Below are 25,419 nucleotides of genomic sequence, written 5' to 3'. Positions count from 1 at the left end.
AATTATCTCTCTAAAATTAAAATCAGATTACACACTTCATTACTTCACTGAAAAAGTAATCACATTAGTAGTAACTTTAATTTTAAGTTACTTTCTAAAACAATGGGCATGGTCAAGCGCCTGTCTGGGGAGAAAGCGGTGAGGACATCCACCTGAGATGAATCGTGACTAATTACCAACAGTATTTCCACCTCATCCATTGACGGTACGCAAGTCATAAACTCCCTTATTATGACTCGTTATGGAGTGCATTCATGTTTTAAAAGTGTTCCAGGGTAACAATATTATTTTAGTACTATGTATTAACCCAAAATTATGTAGATGTAACAACTGAATGTCAGTAACTGTAATCTGATTACAAGTTTAAAGTAATTTGATTACAGTAACTATTTACTTACTCGCATTACACCCAACACTGGTATCAAAGTACCTCTATTAAGTACCTCATTAGATTTCTATGTTATCCTGATATCCGGAAATGTTCTCTTGTGTCTCTACAGGGCATTGGATACCTCGCAACAAAGTGGTACATTCACAGAGACCTGGCCACACGAAACATCCTAGTGGACAATGAGTTCCGGGTGAAGATCGGTGACTTTGGCCTGACTAAGGTCTTGCCTCAGGACAAAGAATACTACAAGGTTAAAGAACCTGGAGAGAGTCCCTGTAATTAATATGCCTATTCCATTTTTAAAGCTCAACGACAAGCGCTCTCCGTTTAAAATTGGGCTCCTCCGTTTATAGTATTTGACTAACATCCTAAAATAGTAGCCTATCACTAAAAATAAATTTGGCCTTTGTACATGTTAATAATGTTTATTTTATTTTATTTTTGTATTTATTTTTATAGAAAACACTTACATGAAAGTAATGTATTTCTCTTTATATTACAGTTTTTAAAAGTGCTGCAGTTTTTCTTCACGGTCCTCATTTTCTCTCTATCTTCTGTCATGAATACGTGTTCACTGGTGTTTTGGAATCACAATGATGGGAATCAATTATAATGCACTCGAATGCAATTTTTTTTTTACTAAATATTTGACGAAATTCTCCTGCTTTTAATGGAAACATGACAGAAGACATGCACAGAATGGCATTGATCTTACTTGATCTTTCCCCCGCAGCCACTTCAGTCATGTAGCTTCTGTGTTACCTTACACAACTCACCAATAGTTTAACCTGATACATGTCTGCAGCTGAATGCATCTCCAACTCATGCTGAAGGTGTCTTTGTTTCATGTCAATTTATGTTCGGGTGCAGTTTGGGTGCAAGTTGTTAAAATATGGGGCAAACCATGTAATTGGTGTTGTCAATTAAAAGTAACTTCTTCTGTAAGTGTGCGTACACATGCGTATGACTCCAGTGGTTAAATCCATGTCTTCAGAAACGATATGATAGATGTGGGTGAGAAACAGATCAATATTTAAGTCCTTTTTTTACTATCAATCTCCACTTTCGCTTACACTTTCACATTCTTCTTTTTTAGTTTTTGCTGAGTCTCATTCTTTGTGTATATCACCACCTACTGGGCAGGGAGGAGAATTTATAGTAAAAAGGACTTAAATATTGATCTGTTTCTCACCCACACCTATAATATCACTTCTGAAGACATATATCAAACCACAAATGTTGCATTTATGTGCTTTTTTTGAGCTTCAATGTTTTGGTCACCATGCACTTGCATTGTATTGACCTACAGAGCTGAAATATTCTTCTAAAAATCTTTTTGTTTTCAGCAGAAGAAAGAAAGTCATACACATCTGGGATGGCATGAGAGTGAGTAAATGATGAGAGAATTGTCATTTTTGGATGAACTATCCTTTTAAGGTGGTATATGAGAAAGTATTTTAACATCGACAAAGTTACACAGTTACACAGTTTTGTTTGGTTTTGGTTTGTAGACAAGTATGACCAGATCAATGTGTATAAAGTACAGCTCAAATTCTTAAACTATAAATTTCTATGCAGATTTCCAGAGAGTAATAGGATTTGTATTCCTGCACAACATTGAGCACGTGTACATGCATGTACTTTCACCAATATGCTTAATAACGCCAACAACGTGTGTCACATTAAACAGCTTTCCTTTATCAGTGTAAGGTCAGAAACAGCATAAGAATAAACCGAATGACACAGGTAGATATTTTGCCCATTAATCAGATTCCGCATTGCATGTAAAAAAGCTTTACCAGCGTTTTTACTGGCTTATCCAATGTGCGCAAGTGTTGTGTGAATTCCTCTTCACTGATTGTTGTCAAAAGCAGACAATAACGCAATTATTTCAAATCTCATGTAAACGTGGTTTTATTACTTGTCAGATTTTTTAAATGAGCTGATTTTGGGGGGGTTATCTGTGAATTATTGTGCAAGTAAACGGGCTCATTGAGTCAATACATAAGAAGTTAGATGAAATAGAGAAATAGATGCGTGACAAGCAGTTGAATTGTTCTACATTTTGACAGGTCCCGTACTAAGAGCAAGTTCTCGGTAGCATCAGACTTCTGGAGTTTTGGAGTGGTTCTGTATGAGTACTTCACATACAGCGACAAGCTCTGTAGCCCACCAACAGTATGTATTACAACTTGCTTCATTGTCATTTCCTTTTTTTCCTGGATGTTTGACTTTCTTGCACCTGTAAACCTGTAAATGTGAACCTGACAACCTTTTACAGTTGCTTTAAGAATGTATTTGAGGGTCACGTGATGCCATGCGAGGAGCGGACGTGTAAACAATGAGCTCTCTGCACTTTGCTAGTTTTTAATTATTTTTGTGTTATAATCCGGTGAGATTTGATACACCCTGCTTCATATTTGTTCTTTGAAGTCAATATGGCAAAGAATTCAACATTTTAAAAAAAATATGCTGATGAAGGTTGTTGCAGACTTGGAGGATCTCGCTGTAATACGACGATCAATTACGGCGATGGAAACAAAATTCTCTTGAGTTGGTTACAAGATTGTCGGACGTCATGAAACGGATCGATTATCTGGAGTCATCGGAGAGGGAATTAGCTGCTAATACGCTAGCGACCAAGGGAGATTTGGAACGTGTTTTTGAAAAATTGGAAGACCTTGAGAACCACAGCCAGAAAAATAATGTCCGAATTGTTGGAATTACTGAGGATGAAGAAGGCCGAGATATGGTGAATTCCTAGGTGAGCTCATCCCGAGTCTACTCAACATAACAGGTCATAAGCTGGAAATCGAGCGAGCTCACAAAGTCCCGGCTCTCAGATCCACTGAGGGAGACAGGCCCCGATCAATTCTGGACATAATTTCTGAGATCATCCGATAATGATCTTGTGTTGCGCGAGGCGAGGATTAAAGGAAGGCTTTCTTGGAAGAATCACAACATTTTGTTGTTCCCAGACTTTGCGAATTCGACAAGAGATATGTGATCGATTCAAAGAATGCAAGAAACTCTTACATCAATGGAAGCTCGCTTTTGCAATGATGTTTCTGGCCAAACTGAGAATAGAGACTAAGGATGGCCACAAAGTATTTACATGTCCCAAGCAAGCACTGTCCTTCATAGAAACATTGGAGTGAGTAAGCCTTTTGGTGTTTTTCATGTGGTCCCAGAGTGATTAACTTGCTGTACTTACTCTTGGCTGTCTGAGGAAGCTGGGCGCTATTTTTGTTTCTTTTTGTGCTGGTTCCGCCTAACGGCTGGAGTTTGTTTTATGGAATAACTCTCCTTCAAGAAATTTTGCATTGACGGAAGATCGCTTTTACACTGAAGTTCCCAGCCAGATTGAGAGTGGATTCTAAGGATTAAATATCTATATGTCCACAACAATCAATGTCTTTTATGAAGTTGAAGGACTGAGGAAGTCACGGTGTGTTTTTTTATGTGGCCTCCAAGTGAATTTGACTCGCTCAATACACTCTTGACCATCCGAGGAACCGAGTCACCTGTTTTGTTTTTGTGCTGGTTCCGCCTAGCAGCTGGAGTTTGTCTTGTGGAATAACACTCCTTCGGGTCAGTTGTGGATGAATCTGCTTGTTCTTTGTGCTTATGCCTCCTATTGGCTGGAGTTTGTTTTGTAGAGTATTTTTGCAGGACATTGGGAGGATTAAGTCATCTGCTGCACTCATGAACAGCTGGCTCACTGAACACTCATTTGACTGTCCGAGGAAACTGAACGGCTTTATATTTAAAAAAATAAAAATAAATAAATAAATATTATATATTTTTATTATTATTATTTTATTTTTATTTTTTTGTGCTGGTACCGCTAGCAGCTGGAATTTTTTTTGTGGATGAACACACCATCGAGACAGTTCTGTGAATGAATCTACATGTTATTTGTGTTTATTCTGCCTATTGGCTGGGGTTTGTTTTACAAAGTATTTTCTGTTATGTCATTTTACCTTACAAAATTTGTGCAGAAGCACCGGACTTGAGCAATCTGATGGCAAAGTTGTCGTGGGGGCTCTCATAGGCATACATGGACCTTTTGAGTTTAGAGGGATTGACGCCGGTTGGCACTGTCGTGCGTGGTGTTAATGCGCACTTTATAATTTTTTATTTTTTATGTTTTTTTGGTTGGGGGGGGTGAATTTTGGGTTTGATTGTTGCACTAATGTTGGAATGTGGTCTTTATAATCTTGTTTTTGACACACAATTTTAATCAATCATATCAAAATGTCAAATGTTAATATGAGTGGGTTATCTTTCTCCATGTGGAATGTGAATGGTTTGGGGCACCCCATAAAAAGAAGGAAGGTTATTTCTTAAGCGTGAGAAATATAAAATAGTTTTTCTTCGAGAAACTCATCTTTCCTTGCAGGAAGCTGAAAAATTTGGAAACGGTTAGGGGGTGGACATGTTTTCTTTAGTGCTGGCCCAAGTAAGAGCAGGAGAGTCATTACATCGATAAGTAAACATCTACAATTCAAATGTTTCAAACAGATTAAAGATAAATTAGGAAGAGTCATTATTGTTTTAGCAGAAATTCAGGGGCAAAGGTTGATTTTGGCTAATATTTACACACCTAACGCTGATGATCAGGGCTTTTTTATAGATCTGGAAGTGATGTTGAAAGCCGCTGGCACCCCTCATGATATAATATTGGGAGGAGACTTTAATCTTTTGATGGACTCAGTCCTTGATCACAGTGAAGCAAAAGTGTGTAAGCCCCCTAGAGCAACATTTCACAGGATGTGTAAAAATCTTGGTCTTGCAGATATTTGGTGACTTTTGAACCCATCTGGTAGGGACTATACATTCTTTTCATCAGTCCATAAGATTTATTCTAGAATATATTTTTTATTAACTTTTTTTATATATCCAAGTCCCTCATTTCATCTGTTGTGGATTGCTCAATTGGAAACATCTTAGTCTCAGATCACACCCTGGTGAGTTTAGAGGTGTTGCCACATACGGAGAAAAAGAAATCATACAGCTGGTGCTTTAATGTATCCCTTTTGCAAAATCCTGATTTCCAACAAATGTTAAAGACTGAAATTAATGTCTGTATCAAGTTGTGACATCTCTTATACATATAGATCAGGTGGGGTTTATTTGGGGCCGCAGCTCATACGATAACATTAGGCGTTTCATCAATATCATGTGGTCAGTGGTGAATGATCAGACTCCGGTTGCTGCCATCTCACTTGACACCGAAAAGGTGCTTGATATGGTAGAATGTGATTATCTTTTTACGATTTTGGAAATGTATGGGCTCGGGAGTACGTTTATTGTTTGGATTAAGTTACTGTATAGACACCCTGTAGCAGTGGTGCAAACAAATGGATTAATTTCAGATTATTTTACTCTGGATAGGGGCACCCGGCAGGGTTGCCCTCTTTCCCCATTATTGTTCTGTCTTGCCCTGGAACCATTAGCAGCCTCGATAAGAAATGAGGATGATTTTCCAGGGGTGATGGCGGGAGGTGTGGCGCATAAGCTTCTGCTTTACGCAGATTATATTTTATTATTCGTCTCTGACCCTACTAGATCTGTGCCTTGCCTCCACAGAATTATTAATTCCTTTTCCAAGTTCTCAGGATACAAAGTCAGTTGTTATAAATCCGAAGCTTTGGCTCTGACCACGTACTGTCCAGTAACGGCCTTCCAGCCGGGTGCCTTCCAGTGGCCCAAACAGGACATCAAGTATTTGGGTATTTTATTCCCAGCAAATGTGTCTGATTTAGTTATAGTTAATTTTGACCCTTTAATAAAAAGGTTTTCGAGCGATGTGGACAGGTGGGCTTCATTACATTTATCTATGATTGGGAAGGTTAATGTTATTAAAATGAACTGTATTCCAAAATTCAGCTACCTGCTACAGTCACTCCCTATAGATGTCCCCCTCTCTTATTTCAAGCAATTTGACAGCATAGTGAAGTCCTTCATTTGGAATGGTAAGCACTCCAGATTACATTTTAGTAAGCTGCATAGGCCAACTGACAAAGGTGGGCTAGGCCTACCCAAGATTTTGTTTTATTATTATGCATTCGGTCTCAGACATTTGGCTCATTGGTCCCTTCCACCTGAAAAAGCCCCTCCCAGGAAGTTCTTGCCCCTATTTTGCCATTGCAAAGCCTTTCTATCAAATTAACCAGAGAAGCTAAATCACACCTCATTATTTCGCATTTGCACTCGGTATGGACAAAAGTGTCCAGATTGTTTAATTCGGACATTTATCTAAATGTTGCCTCGAGCTTATGGCTAAACCCCAAACTATGCATTAAAAAGTCCCCTTTCTGCTGGTCAGAGTGGATTGTAAGGGGGGTTAATACACTCGGTGACCTATATGAGAGCAGTGTATTGAGATCCTTTGAAAATTTAGTGCAACATTTTGGGATTCCCAGATCTCAGTTTTTTAGATATCTACAGCTGCGCCACTTGCTCTGTACTATTTTTGGGAATAGCATACACCCTCCTAAAGCAGCAGATATTATGGGAGTAATGATTACTGCTTTTGGAAAAGGTCATGAGGCATCAGTGTATTACTCCTTGTTAATTCAGAGTCTGGGGGACGGAGCCTCAACCACTTTCAAGAGATTATGGGAGAAAGATTTAAACTTGGAAATGGAGGAGGGAGAGTAGGCTAGGGTTCTAAAAAACATCAAAACTGCATCTAGAGACGCAAGGGTGCGCCTTATACAATTCAAGATTTTACATTGGTTCTACTGGACCCCCTCTAAATTGTATAGGCTTGGTCTTAAAGACACACCCACCTGCTGGCGATGCCAATCAGAGGACAGAGATATAACCCATGTCTTTGGGGGGGGGGGGGTTGAGATACAGAAGTTTTAGTTAAAGGTTCAGAGTCTGGTGTGCAATGTATTAGGCACTTGGGTATCATTTTGGCCCAGACTCTGTATCTTGGGCGATGGGGCAGTCATCGACATTGAAAGTAGACACATAAAGAGTTGGGTCTTAACCAGTGTCATGATCGCCAGGCAGATCATTTTAAGGGGCTGGAGGTCAGCTGGAGTACCCTCTTTTCAGGAGTGATGCTCGGAGATGGGAAGGGTGGCAGCCTTTGAGGAAGGGGCATTTAGAAGAATGGGGAGGTACAACATGTTAATAGTGGGGGTTAAGATTGATTTTGTGTATATATGTTTTGTTTTATGGTGTTCATTTATGTGAATCAATAAAAAAATGTAATCCGAAAAAATAATGTATTTGAATTGCTTTGCTTGTGTAAATCATAAGGCCCACAAAACTTGTCAACGGCACTTCTTAAAATTGCTTCAGTTGCCCTGACACAATCCTTGCTGATGAGTGCATAACATTACCCACCCATTCTTTTGTTCTGCTCAGGTGTTCTTGAGTGTGATGGGAGGTGATAAGCAGGGACAGACGATAGTCTATCATCTCATCGAGCAGTTGAAAAGAGGAAACCATTTACCTCAACCTGTGGGCTGTCTCTCTGAGGTACCAAATATCAGAACACATACAACACAGATCCCCTCAAAGTCATTCAAGAATGAATGTAACCATGAAAGGACTGGCTGTGCAGAGCTGATTAATCTCTAATCTTATTAGTTTCGCTTCTGTACAGAATAATGTTTTGCAAAATTGGTGAGAAAAATGCATGAAAACAATACACTGACATAGAGCAGTACAAGTCAAGGTCTTAGGTAAGCTTTCAACAAAAATTAAGCATACTACAAGCAGTGCAGAAATTCAACTGCCATTTGTCTAAATAATGTGAACGACAGCAATATTCTTGAACTTTTAAAGCTACAATTGGTCAAATATGCCAAAACTAATTATTTATATTTAGTATTAATTTCCACACACACCCTGCCCATAATATTAGGCAAGAGTAGTTTCCGTTTTAACAAAGCTGATTTACTATGGATGCATTGTACCTACTTTTAGATGTTTTTTATGTTTTTGATGTTTTAATATGTTACAATTTTAGACATTTATAATCTCAAATTTCCAATCTGAAACATTGTTTCATATTAGGCAAAAAAAAAACTAAATAATGTATTATTTTTATTTAGTTAGTTTTTTCTTAACACACATAGATTTTGTTAATGATTGCTTGGCATGTTTTGGTGATACAGATACAGATTACTTAATTAATTTTCAGTATGTAGATGACTAAAGACTTAAGACTTAAGACAGCTGAACCAGTATGACCTAAATAATTTACTTAAAGGTCTCCTGGATATTTTAAGTAATGTTAGCCATTATTTTTATACATATTATTTTATTTTATTCACCACTGGCTTTTAAATCAAAGATCGCACTACAAAATTATCATATCATTATATGTCACATTTGACAATGTTGTAAAATTTACAACAAAAACAACATGGTGTATTTTTATCCATCATTTTTGTTTTCATTTCCCTGATAATTTATAAACGCATGTTGTTTCATTTATTCGTGAAGGCTATGTACACTTGATATCTTGATATGATATAGCCAAGATTTACAATTTCAATAATAAAAATCAATGTCTCATAGAAGTAACAAAGCTAGGGGCGTAGCAACCATTTTAACCTGGGGTGGGCGACATGTCCCCCTTCTAGAAATATAAAAATAAAATAAAACATTATATTTTAGGAAATTATACCTTATATTTAGAGTTTTGGCCATCGTGCAAGGAAATAGTTGCTGGCCGCAATAAACGACAGCTTTCAAACCCAGCAGAAATCTTTTCCAACTGGTCGGTTCGACAAGCGGTAAACAGGAATCTACAACAGCCAGAACCCACTGCATTATCAGGACTAAAGTGCGAACAATGTCTGGTTGATGACTCAGATGTTACTTTTAAAACATGATTGCAATGCTGATAATGAAAGTAACTGTTATATCCTAACTTTGTATGGAGAGTAGTGTGTAATTTGCTTTGTTCATTAAAAATTGCTGTTTTCTCACCGTCGCTGCAAAATCTTGCTGTAATTTATTATGCCACAAATACAAGCACTTTGCATTTAATGTAATAAAAGATGGAGTGAAAATGTATTATATACTGATTCAAAAATAATTTCTCATCAATTCCTGACAATTGTGCATCAGAGTTTTAAAAAATAACAACTCTTTTAGATGTGCAAGATCATGCAGGAATGCTGGGACAACGATCCTAGTCTTCGGCCAACCTTCAAGGGGCTTGCCCTCCGTGTGGACTTGATTCGGAATGGCAGCGATTCTGACAGATATACCCAAGTGCCTGCGTTTTAAGAGAGAAGCTTCACTCTGATGTAAGCTGCCACGTGGATAGCCAGCCCTGGTCCCGGGCCCTGTCCTCCATCTTAAAATGTTTCACTGTGCCATTGCGGCAGATCTAACCTTTAAGACTTAAGCACCTCATCTTCTGTCAGAACAATTGAGGCCATTACAGTATATCAAGAATGTTTTGATTTTTTGTTGTTGGCTATGCTAGCAGAGCTGGCGTGCACCCCTCTACCAACAATGGTAAGAAAGTACAGTGCATTTTTACATCCACATGTTAGTATGTATATATATAAAGATGATTTTATCATTTTATAAAAATGAAACATGAATGCACTTCTCGCTATATATTAACTGTTTGAAAGCAGTGCAATATAAATGAAGGCTTGAAAAAATATAATTTTTTTAAGGTTGTTTGTTGTAACGCGGGTGGTGTCTGATTGAAAAGATATAAAAGATCTTGCTATTGTGAGACAAAGTCTTTCTATTTTCTTTTAATATATAATGGAGCCCACTAATGCATTTAAAATTCCTCCCTGAAAGCCCAAAATAAGTAGCCATTTCCCACTGCTATTTTTAAACTTATCCTCTACCAACGGACATACAATTCATGAGCTAACTTACTGCTCTTTAGTGCTGTGTATTCTGTCAGACTGGAATGCATATATTTAGGCCATACATTATGCTTACATGAAACTTCAGGTTATTCTACGGTAGGAATGTTGCATTAAATTTCCTTTGGCCTCAATCAAACATTCTTTGTATTTACTGGATAGAAAGTATTACTGGTTTTGTATTGGGTAAAAAGGGACTTGTATGCTCTGATAAAGCAACATGCCGTGTGTGTATTCTAAAATGTCAACCCCTCTGAGCTGTGGAATGGCAACAGTGGGGTATGTGAAACACAGATGTGACATTATCCTCTTACAACTGGCTGGCAACAGTTTCCACCTCACCAACTGTCCCACTAAACTCTGGCACCATGTTCTTGCACCATATTTAATCATTGAGTTTCCAAAATGAAACTGATCTGGGTATACTATTCAGATTCTCTAGGAAGAATTACTCATTTGACACTTTAATATTGCTAAAGTGCTTAGTCATAAGCCAAACATACAGCTTTGCTTTGTCCCATTGTTTACTGAAATGAAAACAAACGTAGCCTTTTTTTCCACAATGCATCAAAGTGGTGCTGGCTTTTGAGTTGTTTCATTGCTGTTGTTTATGGCAGCATTCACATACCTTTTGTAACAACTTCAAAACAGATGATTGGGTGAATTATGTGTGCATGTATTTGCACCTATTTTAGACGATTAGATTATATTTTTTAAGCAAGCAACTTATTACAGTCTATCAAAAATGAAAAAAAAAAAAAAGAAAAACAAAAAAACAAAAAAAACAATCTGAAACATTTTGGATCTTTGCTTAAAAGCACAAGAGATACCAATTATTTTCCAGACCCTGACCATCCCAACCAAGTTTTGAGCATGGAACCTGTTTTAGCTAAGATTAGGCCATCACTATCTACACACAGTTGTTTATAATTGGACTGCTGACTGTTACTTCCAGGGATGCAAACTTATGAGAGGGGAAAAAGGTGAGAAAGTCATAGCAGGTGTTCCAGATGTATATTTTCAGTTTATTTTTTTGTTGCATTTGAAGATTTTTTAAGCTTAAAAGGATAGTTCACCCTAAAATGAAAATTCTCTCATCATTTACCCAGATGTGTATGACATTCATTATTCTGTAGGACACACAAAAAAGGTTTTTAGAAGAATATTTCAGCTCTGTAGGTCCATACAATGCAAGTGAATGATGACCAGTAATCTGAAGGTCCAAAAAGGAAAAAAAAAAAGAAGAAAAAAGCACTTAAATATTGATCTGTTTCTCACCCACACCTATCATATATCTTCAGAAAACATGGATTTAACCACTGGAGTTTTATGGATGACTTTTATGCTGCCTTTATGTGCTTTATGGATATTTAAAGTTCTGGTCACCATTTAGTTGCATTGTGAAGACCTACAGAGCTGAAATATTCTTCTGAAAATCTTAATTTGTGTTCTGCAGAAGAAAGAAAGTCATACACATCTGGGATGGCATGAGAGTGAGTAAATGATGAGAGAATTTTCACTTTTGGGTGAACTATCCCTTTAAAGGAACCATTTAAAGTGATTTTAACGGAAAAACTTCAAGGAAAAGTTGACAGTCAAATACTTTACAGTTTTGTTTTATCGAACATAAGCAATCTAAGCATCATGTTCCTTAGAGTTCTTGCTCATCCCATTTAGAATAAATGAGCATGAGAATAAATAGTTTAGAACAGTGCATTCGCCTTAATGTACTCAATGTACTGTCATTCGTTTGTTCTTAAACATTGTACATTGCGTGATCCCTTTTTATCGTAGAAAATGTTGATAAGTCAAATTAGCAGATAATTCGCATTGCATGAATGTTCCAGGAAAGAGGTTGACTCACAGTCTGGAGTAACATCTTTTATGTAACTAGCTCAGAAATTGCAGAACAGTTTATTTTAAAGGTATAATTAAGAGTAGCCTAGTAAAATCTAAGAAGTTAAGACCACCATTTTCTGTTATTTTCATAACTACAGATTTCTTTATATAATGAGTCTTATTTTTCCATAAATAATTAGAGAGCATTTTATCAATTATCTCTCATGTAACGTTATTGACCGCAGTGAAAGAGCTGCGTCGTGAGCCTAGAGATGCCCTCTGCCTTTGTCATCAAGTCTCTGAGTAACCGCTGATTGATTTATTTTTGTCTTATTAAAAATTGGCGAAAAATGTATGTAATAGGCTACGTGACGACTTCTTTTACGGGGATACCACAAACTGATGAAAGGTTAAAATGTTTAAGGGCCAATAATTCACATTTATTGATATTTAGGCAAAGTCCTGAGGCTTTAGAGAATGTATGGACGATATTTAATAAGACCCCCAGGAAAAAGGTGGATACGTGAAGGAACGGAAGAAAGCGTTTGCGTGACCCCGATCCATTATCCCGCGTACCAAACGGGATAAATCTGCCTCTGAGGGGCACTTCGGAATGTAAACAATCATGATAGTCAATCATGCTGTAAGATCGCTTCAAAAAGAATTTCCAAGAAAAATGACTTAAAAGGTGAGTTCCGAATAAACTTTATTTCTGAGCTCCACACCTTTCAGCCTTCCAAAGCTCTCACAGTGGGTGTTAAAGTCTTTGAAGTGCATATGGCACAGGGATGATCACTTGTGAATGGAACGCACCCATAGTCTGGTTTTAAGGGGCGTGGCCAGAGCTGTCGCGTGTTTATAAATACAGCTCCGCTCTCATAGCGCAGTGGCAGTGGCAGTGACTGTAACGCGAGGAGGACCTGACCGAGGACAGCAGAGGAGACGAGCATGTTCGTTTCCACACGGTAGATGTAGATCTGTATTTTATTTTCTAAACGCTGAAGGACGTTGTCAGAGGTTGCGCTCACATCCTATATTGTACTTTATGACGGGAAGTTATTTGCAAAACAGCAGCGAAAGTATACATTACGTTGTCCATAATATGCACATAGTATAAACATGCAGACAATTTACAAATTATTATATTTTTTATAATACGTTTCTCTACATGGCGCGATTTGCAAGTTTACCTAATGTCCGGTAATGTAATTTGATCAGATATTTTCTGTGATTTTCGAGCAATTAATTTAATTCGTTTAAAAGTGCATTTACAAAATCTATATTTTACTTGATTTAGCTGAAAAGTAGGCTATCATTTTCTTGCATGCGGATAATTGAAGTTTAATACCTACTTTATTTTTAATAAATAATTATTAAAATAATTATTATAATTTGATTTAAATAATATCAATTTCATTTTAATCATTTTAAAAGTATTCTAATAAATGTGATTATTATTTGATTATATATAATTAAATATCAAAATTTAATTCAAATCATTTTTAAATTATACAAATAAATACGATTTATTATTATTATTATTATTTTATATAAAGGATAACAAATGTAATTTAATTTGAAAAAAAAAAATGTTCCTATGTTGCATCATTCTGTTTCATAAAATTGGAGTTAAATATATAGAAAGAGTTCATTTTGACGGCTCTAATAATAATAGAAATAGCTTTAATAGTACACGGCAGTATAACGTAGTATAACATATTTATAAAATATTATAAAATATACAGGCATCAAAATTACATCCCATAAAGCATGAAACATGGTCACCATATTTTTTACAGTAAATTTCAGGCAACCACAGCTGTACCATAAATGATTTGTTTTTTATTATTATTATAATTTTTTTTTTTTTTTTCAGGAAAAGACTTAAGCAAAATCTCCATTTGGTCTCTGTTTAACGTTATTGCTGTCTAAGTAAATAATATACACACACACACACACACACACACACACACAGGGATGTCTTAATGAAATCTGTTTTGAGATCTTTTTCTCATTTGAGGTAATTCAGATGTTCACTAAATAAAAGTGATCAATTACTTCCAATGCCATTTTATAAAAACTTTGTACATTTTGCACATACAGTAGGTTTTTTTTCAATATGTAAATACACTGTCAGAAATTTTTTTTTGCAGATTTAACGTTTAAGTGTATACTCACTGTACCCTTTACATGTCAATGCCTCAGTGAAAAGCTATACCTCCAAAGACACTTTTTTTTTTTGCACATTTATTCTGACTGTATATAGGCCTAAATACTTTCCAATATCAATTTGTGACATTATTTTTCAGAGGGTGAGAACAGCCTGACGGGTCAAAAATGGAGAATTACTCAACAGACCCACCAGATGGTGGTTACAGCTGGGTCGTGCTCACCTCGGCCTTCTTCATCATGGGCCTCACTGCTGCTGTTCTTAAGAACTTTGGCCTGTTCTTCCTTGAAATCCAAAGATACTACAGTGTCCTTGCCAGTACTACCTCATGGGTGACCTCAACCACTATTGCTGTGTTTCATTTGGGAGGTGAGAGAAACCCATTCAAGTACTGTTTTTAAATCTTAAAGTGATGTTTACCTTATTGTTATCAAGAGGAATTTGATGAATTCTCCCAGTGCCATTGTAACAAGTTGTCTTGAAATTGGCATTTCATGATCAAGACTTCCTGCCTCCTCTAGATTCTAGAGTCAGGATGCCACAGACTTGTTTGGTTCTGCTTGTTAATGGGTTGTTTTGCTTTTCTGTTTAGCTCCTCTTGCCAGTGCTCTCAGTATACACCTGTCACAGCGTGCTGTTATCATGATCGGAGGGCTTCTGGCTGCCTCAGGAATGGTCTTTGCCTCTTTAGGCCTCAGTCTGCCTTGGATGTATCTGTCTATGGGTGTGCTGCAAGGTAAATGCAAAGGCTTCTTTGTTTACTCTGGAAACTAGCATAAAGCTCTTTTTCACTTATTTAAGACCTTTTCAAATGCATGGACAAAAACATGGTTTGGATGTCTTGATTCAAGATACTTGAGCTGTGTTTAAAATAACATGCTGCCATTCTACTTTTTGATGATATTCAATATACAGTTTGTGGATAAAACACACTTTATGATATCCAGATGTCATAGCAAAGTTCAGTAAAGTTTGCTTAACTAGAAAGTTCTGTCATCATTTACTCGCCCTCATGTTGTTCCAAACCCCCTGACTTTATTTTATTTATTGTTTTCTTCCAGTGCAACACAGCCTCAGTCACAATTACCTTTCATTGTACAGAAAAGATGTAATGACAGTGAATGGAGACTGAGGGTGGATTAATTTTAAAATTGGATTAAATTAAGGTTTACCTGATAATTCTTTGTTTAAAAATATCCAATGTTTTTAAACAAAGGTAAAATTTCAAGGTAAATCTAGATTAATTTTAAGCCTGTTAAAATTTACAGTTAGGGATTAACTTTAAACTTGCAGCTGAGTTGGTTTAAAGGGGTCATGACATGTCTTTATATATATATATATATATATATATATATATATATATATATATATATATAATTTTACTTGAGGTTTATGTTATAATCAGGGTTCCCACGCATCCTGGAAAACCTGGAATTTTGCAATGCATTTTTCCAGACATGGAAATTAATTATTTGTCCTGGAAAATATTTATAAAACTGTTTGACTTTGTGGCAAACATGGTTTTTGTTAAATGTAAAAAACATGGTAATGATCGGGGCTCAGGATAGGTGTCAAATACACATATTTGTATAGTTTTGTCACTGCCACTGGATGTACATTGTGAAACGTCAACTACTGACCGTCATGAAGCCCTGCACTGTACATTTTCTCCTCATCTGCTGTCATCCTCTGCTTTGCTCCGATTAAATAGTTTGTTAGGATTGACATAGTGGAAAAATATGATTTTTTTTGTTCTAACATTGCTGTTGTGTTAAGGTCAGACTGCTGCTGACTTTTTTGAAAATGAGTTCACAACATGAGGTGGTAGCGTTGTGTTGCGGCCTTTACACCTTGGGATGTTAATTAATTTTCAATAATAAATGATCGATCCAAGTCCGCTTATTCCACAGTTACCACATCTAGGGCCCTATGATTTTGGTGATGTGGAATCATTAAATCCAGTCATAAAAATGGCATTAGCTGCTTGTAAAAAAAAACACGGAATGTCTCGGAATTGTACATATTTGGGACAAAAAAAAAAGAATGTTTAAATGCACAAATAATAAAATTTAAATTGTGTGGTTTTTAAACTGCAAAAGCTGCGATATAATTAAATATAGAATCTCCATGTGCTGCGTGCTTTAAAATGAAAGTGTGTAATGAATTCAGAAAAAATAACCATAATATACATCATGACCTTTCTTGTGTTCTTGCTTAAACATTACACCCGTTAATAAAAATGTCCTGGAAAATTGTGCCTTGAAAAGAGTGGGAACCCTGATAATGTTAAAGTGTTTTTTATTTATTTATTTATTTATTTTTAGCAAAAAACAGTCATATACTGTATTTGTAAAACATGATCATGTTTCACCCTCATTCTGAACCTCTGTCAGAAACTCTCAGTTTTGGTGCTGCTTCTCCTTTAAGACTTAACAGTACAGACCCACTGTTATGATTGACTCTCTGCTCTTGACTGGCCTGCTCTCTCCACTGGCAGACTAACGAAGTGATTAAAGGTAAAGTAGGCGTTGATGTGTTTGAGGCGGTCAGATAAAAATGTCTTCTACAGTGTGACATCATAATGTGGAGGACGTAGAGAACTAGTCATTTTGGCAGCTTGGTTTCAACAAATGCTCTTTTTGCAGTGAGGAGGAAGTTTTGAAACTTACAGAATGCTTTTATAGTAAAATAACCTCTTATGTCAAAAGATAAATGAAAATTAGATTCTTCATGGCATGACCCACTTAAATAATAAATAAAACAGACCTACAATTTTACATGAATGACTAGGTAAGTGAACAGTTGATCAGCCATCTGAGAGACGTTTATCATATTTATGTTCTTTATGGCCCGAAACCTCTGGCCATCAAATCTGGGGTGCGAGCATGATGGCTTATCTCAGTGACTTCGATTACCCGCTTCCTTGTACATGCAGGGACATGGGACCGAGACGGATCGCTCGAAGCGAGAGGATAGCGTTAATTCGGCATTTAACGAGAGTGGTTACATTTGACAGGTATTTCGTTATTACACCTTTCCTCTCACATGCTCGCTTCAGACGTCAGCTTGGGCTCTTCATTTCTGGCCACATTAGTGGCGTGACGTGAGGGAAGGCGGTTGATCCGGGACCTGTGCCACTAGTGTCTTGCTTCATAAATTTTCTCCACCTGCCCTGTTTACTAACGATCTACAGATAGATTCAGAATCCATCATGGCGAACAAAATTAATCGCAGGTGAAGGTTTTAATAACTGGTTAAAATGTTTATCTCTAAATTGTTAAACAATTTAAAATTAATTAGTGCAACACAACTTTAAAATACAATTTGGAACAACAAAACAGTATTTGATGTATACTAATGTACAGAGTTGGGTAAGTTACTTAAAAATAGTAATCCACTACAAATGGATTATCTAAAATTATAATAAGATTACTTTTATAATAACTTCATTGAAAAGTAATCACATTACTTTCAAGTAACTTTCTAAAACAAATTTCCACTTAAATTGAAAAAATATGTTTCTTGTTTATTGTTACACAAGTCATACGCTCAGCACCTCACATTTCTCCTTCACAATGACTTAAGTGGCCATAATTCATGTATTCTACATAAATAATACATTAGAAATAAGCATAACCCTATAATGTACTTAAAAGTAATTAAATGAAAGTCATTAACTGTAATGATTACAAGAATTAAAAATGTAATGCATTGCACTACTTTTTTATTTAAAAGTAATTAGATTACAGTAACTAATTACTTTGCAGTTGGATTACACCCAACACTGCAAATGTAATAGGCTAGTATGTTATTTCAAACACAGCATCTCTTAACCTCACCAATGGGGGACAACAGTGAGGGTCTGTTTGGAGACCGAAATCTGATATGTGGTCATATATGAACATGCACAGTATATATAAAATTATAGTTCATGTATTTGAGCATATACAGTGTGTGTACACTTTCAAATTCCACTACTATTTGGTAAAATATATGAAAACTGACCTTTTTGTTGGATTTGACTTTTTATATGAATAAAAAACCATAAACAAACATTTTTTACAGATATTGCCATATATCAGATTACTGTACACAAGCTATGATGTATATACTTTACAAATTTAAGCATCTAGGTAAATCATCTTAGCCATAGCCAAGTCTACTGTATTTAGTAGGTTACTACTGTTTTTTTTTTGTTTTTTTTAGTGATAATTTAACATGAAGTTGTGACATGTTCTTCCATGTTGTGATTTAGGGCTTGGAATCTCGTTATCTTGGATTCCAGCAAACAGCATGGTTAACCATTATTTCAAACGCTGGCGTCCAATCGCCTATGCTATCGCCAGCTCAGGAGAGTGTGTCTTTGCCATGGTATTCAGCCCATTTTTTCAGTGGCTTATTGAGAGCTATTCTTGGCAGGGGTCTCTACTCATCATCGGAGGTCTTCAGCTGAATCTGTGTGTATGTGGGGCTTTGATGAGACCACTCCAAGCAAAACCACCTTCACAAACCTCTTTCAAAGGCAAACTGGTGCTGGACTCTAAAGAGCAAAGCAGGACGTCAAGAGTCACTTTCCAATGGTCTCTGATCCAGAGGCCCGAGCTGCTGCTATATATCATGTTTGCCATCTTGGCTGCTGCGGGTTTCTTCATCCCACCTTTATTTCTGGTGCCCTATGCCAACAGCCTGGGCATGGAGCAGTACTGGGCAGCCTCCATTCTGTCAGTGCTGGCACTGGCAGATCTATTGGGCAGACTTGCATGTGGATGGCTTGCTAATCTGCGGCTGGTGAGGAACCTGCAGTTGTTGTCCATGGTGGTCACAGTGTTGGGGGTGGTGCTACTTCTGCTTCCCATTGCACAGAACTACTGGGCCATCCTGGTCTTCACTGTATTCTATGGCTTCCTGTTTGGCTGTGTGGTGGCCATCCATGTGACGAGTATTGTGGATATTGTTGGACTGGAGGGGTTTAATAGCGCTCTGGGGCTCTTCATGCTGTTTCGGAGCTCTGGAGGATTTGTGGGTCCACCTGCTGCAGGTCAGTGTTTGTTTGTTTTTTCTTTAACATTTGAGTGATTGATAGCTCCACTTCATGAGCATACAATACACTCACAGTTTGCAGGCATATGCCCATAGATAGCGCAAGCACTCTCGCCCATGCCCACTTATATCTAAAAAACTGGATAAGACTCAGCACAGAGCCACAGACCATACATCAGTCACAAAAGATCTCATTGAGTTTTATGCACTAAAGTAAAAAGGAAAGTCTCAGCTTTCTAGTGAAATAATTGTTTCTGCTCCAAACCAGTGTCGAGATAATCATTTGAAGGGATATTTCAACCAAAAATGGAAATTCTCTCATAATTTACTCACCCTCATGATATCCCAGATGTGTATGACTTTCTGGCCCCACTTTCACTTACAAGTTTTTGTTTTGTTTTTTGGCAATTTGCATTCTTCATACATATTGCCACCTACTGGGCAGGGAGGAGAATGGTAAAAAAGGACTTAAATATTGATCTGTTTCTCACTCACACCTATCATATTGCTTCTGAAGACATGGATTTAACCACTAGAGTCGTATGGATTACTTTTATGCTGCCTTTATGTCCTTTTTGGAGCTTCAAATTTCTGTCCACCATTCACTTGCATTGTATGGACCTACAGAGCTGAAATATTCTTTTGCAGAACACAAATAAAGAATTTTAGAAGAAAGTCATACACATCTGGGATGGCATGAGGGTGAGTAAATGATGAGAGAATTTTCATTTTTGGGTGAACTATCCCTTTAAATGTTTTCCTTTTTATTTTAGTGCATGAGACTAAAATATTCTTGGTCAAAGTGAATGATGGAGCAGGTCTCATTTCTTAGCCAAAATGCAAGTGTTGTGTTCCACTATGTTAGAGGTTGTCAGTCTAGTAGTTCAGTTTGTGTGTTAGCATATTATTTTTGAAAATAATTAATTGTAACAAAATTATCTATTTAAATGAACTGAACCAAGACTAAATTTCATAAAGCATCATATAATTGAGCAAAGAACTGTAATTTTAGTATGAAAGCAAATATTTACACACCTATTATCTATGTGTTTCAGATTTGTAAAATTACTTTAGTCAAAAATTAACACTTTTAAGATGGAAGTTAAATAATATATTTATATTGTTTATTATTATTATTATTATTATTATGAATTCTTCACATGGCATTATATGCAGATATGTTTTTTTGACATTAAAAAAAAAAGTGTAGTTGAATGCCTTAGTCTATCTGCACATTCCACACAGATTTGCATTTTGAAGAGCTACATAGTATAAATAACTCTAGCAAAGTAGATTGTGCACAAATAAGAATTGTAAATGCTCTGCTAATTTACACAAGCACTGTGCACCCTAATTATATTTAAATGTTGTCCAAAAATTATTCAGAGTTCATCATCAATATACTTATACATTTTTATTGTTTTTAAACTTTTATTTATTTCCCTGAGGTCCACTTATAATGTCAGTACAGCCTTTTAGGTCAGCACCAAAAACAGTCGTAATTTAGTTTGACAATATTGCACCCTCTTTCTGAACCCCCAGAATAAACAAGCAATTTCAACGCTTTGTTCCCAAACACTTTCTGTTATAATTTAACCTCTCTGCATTATATTGTATATTGTTTGCCAAAATGTGCCAGACAAAAACACCACACTTTCCCTGATCCATGCAGAGACACCGCCAGAACAGCACAACATTTGTTGTTGTTAATGCAGCCTAGTTTCAGTACATAGTATTTTTGGTCTGGAGAAGAAGATTTGAGTTCTGAAACTTACAGTACATTTTCATACTTCATTAATTAAGGAAAATATGATTCCTCATTGCAAAGCTGAAGACAGTTGGCATGACAGGGTGTTTGAGTTGGAATGACGCGGTTAACAGCAGGTTTTACAGGCTTTGGTTTTGGTCTCTGTGCCACAGGCTGGCTGTTGTACCTGTCTCTTATGTTTATCTGTGTTACAGGCTGGCTGGTGGACTGGGCCAACAACTTCAGTGCTGGTTTCTACTTGTCTGGTCTCTGCCTTGTCCTATCTAGTGTTTTCGTGGTGCTTGTGGACCAGCTGGTGGAGAAGAAAAAACTCCCTGTCAGACAACCAGATTCCTGTACTGACACCACTACAGATCATCTGATAAATAAAGCCAACCACACAGATGTTTAAAAGTCACCTGTCACTGAAGATAACTTGGCTATGTTTAATAATTATATGAACTTTGGTCTGTTCAGAGCCTTACTATATTCATGTTTTTACTTTGTCCGCGATGCGCTGTTGTTGATTTTTTTCAGTTTCTGTACAGTTTCACTCTCTAACAGCAGCACGGTGGTGTGTGCGTGTGTGTGTCTGCGGTTATTGGCATTTTCTCAAAAATGGCTAAGTATATATTTGTTATTATTATTATTGCAGAACAAAAACATTTACATACAAATACAAACAAAGAGAATTACAATGTGCTCTCACTATTACAACAGTACCAAAGTAAAACAATAAAATAATAATAATAAAAAAAATACATATAAATACATTGTCGGGGGAATAAAAGTTTAAAAGAATTATTTAGAGAAATGGCTTCAAATACTCTATACAATACTTTTGCTTTTAGAGTCTTAATATATTGCAACAACTCAGTTTTATATGGCAGATGTTAGGTTTACTATTTGCCCATTTCTGTTTGTGAATATGGTATTTTCCATATATGATAAATAAATTGATTACAAAATTTAGTTCAAAACTCTTGTTCTTATAATATAAAAAAAATATCTTCACCTGTTAGCCGAATCTTCAATTTTGTTAGTTTAAATATTAAATGTTCTATGTCAATCCAAAATAATTTGGTTTACATACATTCAAAAAATAAATGATTTATGGTCTCTATCTCTATGTTACAGAAAACACATGTGATCTCCATGTCTTTGAAGAATCTTGAGATTAATTGTTTCATTGGGTTAATTAAATGTATAAGTAATTTCTTTAACATTATTGGTGAGACAGTATTTACTAGGTAATCTCCAAACATTCTTCCATTCAATTTTAAAATACTTTGAAATCCAATATGCTTTGCATCTAGGTAACGAAGTATTTCTGCAGGTTGTTCTGATAAAAAATAGTTAAATTTATTTTCTAAAAAGTTGACTCCATTCACTCTTATTTGTGTATCATATGATGAAAGATTCATACCTCCAGAAGACATGTCACCTGATATTAGTTGAATAAGGCCATCTGGAATGGCATCAAATACTATTGCAAATTCATTTGCAGTTATAGGAATCTGATAAGGAATAAGGAATTCATAGTAATTAAAAAGTAGTCCATCTTAAATACAGTTGTGCTCAAAAGTTTGCATACCCTTGGAGAATTGGTAATATTTGTACCATTTTTAAAGAAAACATGAGTGAGCAGGCAAAATACATTTATTTTATTTCTTATGGGATTCATATTCAACTGTAGGTTATGTCTGCATAACTGTGTATTGCCCCCTTTAGCATCAATGACAGCGTGCAGTCTTTTGTAATAGTTGTCTATGAGGCCCCAAATTCTTGCAGGTGGTATAGCTGCCCATTCGACTTGGCAAAATGCCTCCAGGTCATGCAAAATCTTTGGTCGTCTTGCATGAACCGCACATTTGAGATCTCCCCAGAGTGGCTCGATGATATTAAGGTCAGGAGACTGTGATGGCCACTCCAGAACCTTCACCTTTTTCTGCTGTAACCACTGGAGGGTCAACTTGGCCTTGTGCTTAGGGTCATTGTCATGCTGGAAAGTCCAAGAGTGTCCCATGCGCAGCTTTCGTGCAGAAGAATACAAATTGTCTGCCAGTATTTTCTGATAACATGCTGCATTCATCTTGCCATCAATTTTCACGAGATTCCCATGCCTTTAGAGCTCACACACCCCCAAAACATCAGTGAGCCACCACCATGCTTCACACTGGGGATGGTATTCTTTTCACTATAGACCTTTCTGACCCCTCTCCAAACATAGCACTTATGGTTGTGACCATAAAGCTCTATTTTGGTCTCGTCACTCCAAATTACAGTGTGCCAGAAGCTGTGAAGCGTGTCAAAGTGTTGTCGGGCATCTTGTAACCGGCTTTTTTGTGGCATTGGTGCAGTAAAAGCTTCTTTCTGGCAACTCGACCATGCAGCTCATTTTTGTTCAATTATCGTCATATTGTGCTCCTTGAAACAACCACACTGTCTTTTTCCAGAGCAGCCTGTATTTCTCCTGAGGTTACCTGTGGGTTTTTCTTTGTATCCCAAACAATTCTTCTGGCAGTTGTGGCTGAAATCTTTCTTGGTCTACCTGACCTTGGCTTGGTATCAAGAGATCCCAGAATTTTCCACTTCTTAATAAGTGATTGAACAGTACTGACTGGCATTTTCAAGGCTTTGGATATCTTTTTATATCCTTTTCCATCTTTATAAAGTTCCATTACCTTGTTACGCAGGTCTTTTGACAGTTCTTTTCTGCTCCCCATGGCTCAGTATCTAGCCTGCTCAGTGCATTCACATGAGAGCTAACAAACTCATTGACTATTTATACACAGGCACTAATTGCAATTTAAAAGCCACAGGTGTGAGAAATTAACCTTTAATTGCCATTTAAACCTGTGTGTGTCACCTTGTGTGTCTGTAACAAGGCCAAACATTCAAGGGTATGTAAACTTTTGATCAGGGCCATTTGGGTGATTTCTGTTATCATTATGATTTAAAAAGGAGCCAAACAACTATGTGATAATAAATGGCTTCATATGATCACTATCCTTAAATAAAAGACATCAAGACAAGAAATCAATGCCAAAATTTCACAATTTCTGCCAGGGTATGCAAACCTTTGAGCACAACTGTAACTGTCTCACCAGTAAAATACCGTTATCATACCAGTTTCTGAAAAATAAAGACTTGTTCTTAAACTGAATATTCTTTTTATTCCAAATAACAGATTTGTGTGGAGAGAAGTTGTGTTTGTACATGATTATCCAAGTTAATAAAACCTGTTTATGGAAATCAGATAACTTCACAGGAACCATGTTTACACCAAAATTACATCTTAAGAAAAACTCCAAACCACCCATCTTATCAAAAATCTAATTTCCATATTTTGTCTTCTCAAAGAAAATAATTTTTTATCCATTTATTTTTAAAGACAATTCGAAGTATTAAAATCAAGCACGTTTAAACCACCTTCTTCTATTGGATTGCATAAAATATTAGTTTTTAATAAAGTGAGGTCTGTTCTTCCAAATTAAGTTAAATAATAGGATATCTACTTCTTATATAGTGGATTGTGGAACCTCAAATGCAAGTGCTGTATACACCAAGTTTGATAACCCTTCCGTTTTGGACAGCAATTCTCTACCCTTCAATGATAGATCTCTCATTAACAATGCATTAAATTTTCACTTAATTCTTCCTTTAATTGGAGCAAAGTTCAAATTATTCCTCTCCTTTTGGTCTTTACAGATCTTGATTCCTCAATAATCGACCACCACTTCCCGGGGACTTTAAAGGTGCTATATGTAAGATTGGCAATAAGCGTTTGAAATGGGTACTGCAGTCCAAATTCTAAATATTGGAGAGTTGTCTGCTCCGCCCCAGATTCGAAGCTCATGTGGGTTGCTAGAATGTTGACACGCAAATCAGCCAACTCAGCATCCGTTTTGAAGGATTTCTGGGCTTTAAGCTGTCTCCATCTACCAAAAGCAGTTTGTTTGCTGGCTTCCATGGGTGCAGGACGCATGTTTCCTTATTCTCTAATGACATATTATGGTCATTTTATGATTTAGTACAGTAAAAATATTACATATAGCACCTTCGCTAAGTTGAAATACTGGCTTCTCCGATAACAATGCTACTGCCAATATATTCTACTTTGAAGTTTCCATTCCGGGCCGGAATTTCTGTTCATGTTTTGGCCTGTGTGATCCCGCCCACTGCCCACTCCCCACCGACACCGCCGGGTTGCCAGATTTGAACAAGTTTGCAGGTAAACAACACTGCATGCTGCAGCCATGGAAGACAGCAAAAGAACTGGATCAGAGATAACAGATTCCACATGACCTAAAAAGCCTCACCATCCGTCTAAAAACCACCATGACCTTGAGGCGTAGTAAAA

At 36.6% G+C, this 25,419-nt stretch overlaps 1 protein-coding gene and 1 pseudogene across 2 annotated transcripts; both read left to right on the top strand.

Annotated features, from left to right (window-relative positions):
• Positions 1–9,655, top strand: part of LOC127420713 (tyrosine-protein kinase JAK2-like) — a 40,523-nt pseudogene extending 30,868 nt beyond the window's left edge.
• A 3,336-nt stretch (positions 9,656–12,991) lies between these two features.
• LOC127424139 (monocarboxylate transporter 13-like) lies at positions 12,992–24,252 on the top strand. Of its 2 annotated transcripts, XM_051669080.1 has the most exons (6): positions 12,998–13,064; positions 13,976–14,031; positions 14,409–14,638; positions 14,862–15,005; positions 18,525–19,307; positions 21,272–24,252. In XM_051669080.1, exons 3-6 carry the CDS (start codon positions 14,437–14,439, stop codon positions 21,466–21,468), a joined length of 1,326 nt encoding a protein of 441 aa, XP_051525040.1. In that variant the 5' UTR covers positions 12,998–13,064; positions 13,976–14,031; positions 14,409–14,436; the 3' UTR covers positions 21,469–24,252. The 2 variants fall into 2 exon arrangements, with proteins under 2 accessions (XP_051525030.1, XP_051525040.1); XM_051669070.1 differs by lacking the exon at positions 13,976–14,031 and having other exon boundaries at positions 12,992–13,064.
• Positions 24,253–25,419: the final 1,167 nt, after the last annotated feature.

Source organism: Myxocyprinus asiaticus, chromosome 3 (assembly GCF_019703515.2).
Source record: "Myxocyprinus asiaticus isolate MX2 ecotype Aquarium Trade chromosome 3, UBuf_Myxa_2, whole genome shotgun sequence".
Taxonomy (NCBI): Eukaryota; Metazoa; Chordata; class Actinopteri; order Cypriniformes; family Catostomidae; genus Myxocyprinus; species Myxocyprinus asiaticus.
Note: the sequence above shows the minus strand (reverse complement) of the source record. Positions and strands in the feature narration are given on the sequence as shown.

Excerpts from the sequence above, each read along its gene's own strand:
- LOC127424139 (XM_051669070.1), top strand. The coding sequence starts at position 14,437 with ATGGAGAATTACTCAACAGACCCACCAGATGGTGGTTACAGCTGGGTC. Across the intron at positions 14,639-14,861 it reads TGCTGTGTTTCATTTGGGAG|CTCCTCTTGCCAGTGCTCTC; the intron begins GTGAGAGAAACC and ends TTTTCTGTTTAG. Across the intron at positions 19,308-21,271 it reads TGTGGGTCCACCTGCTGCAG|GCTGGCTGGTGGACTGGGCC; the intron begins GTCAGTGTTTGT and ends TCTGTGTTACAG.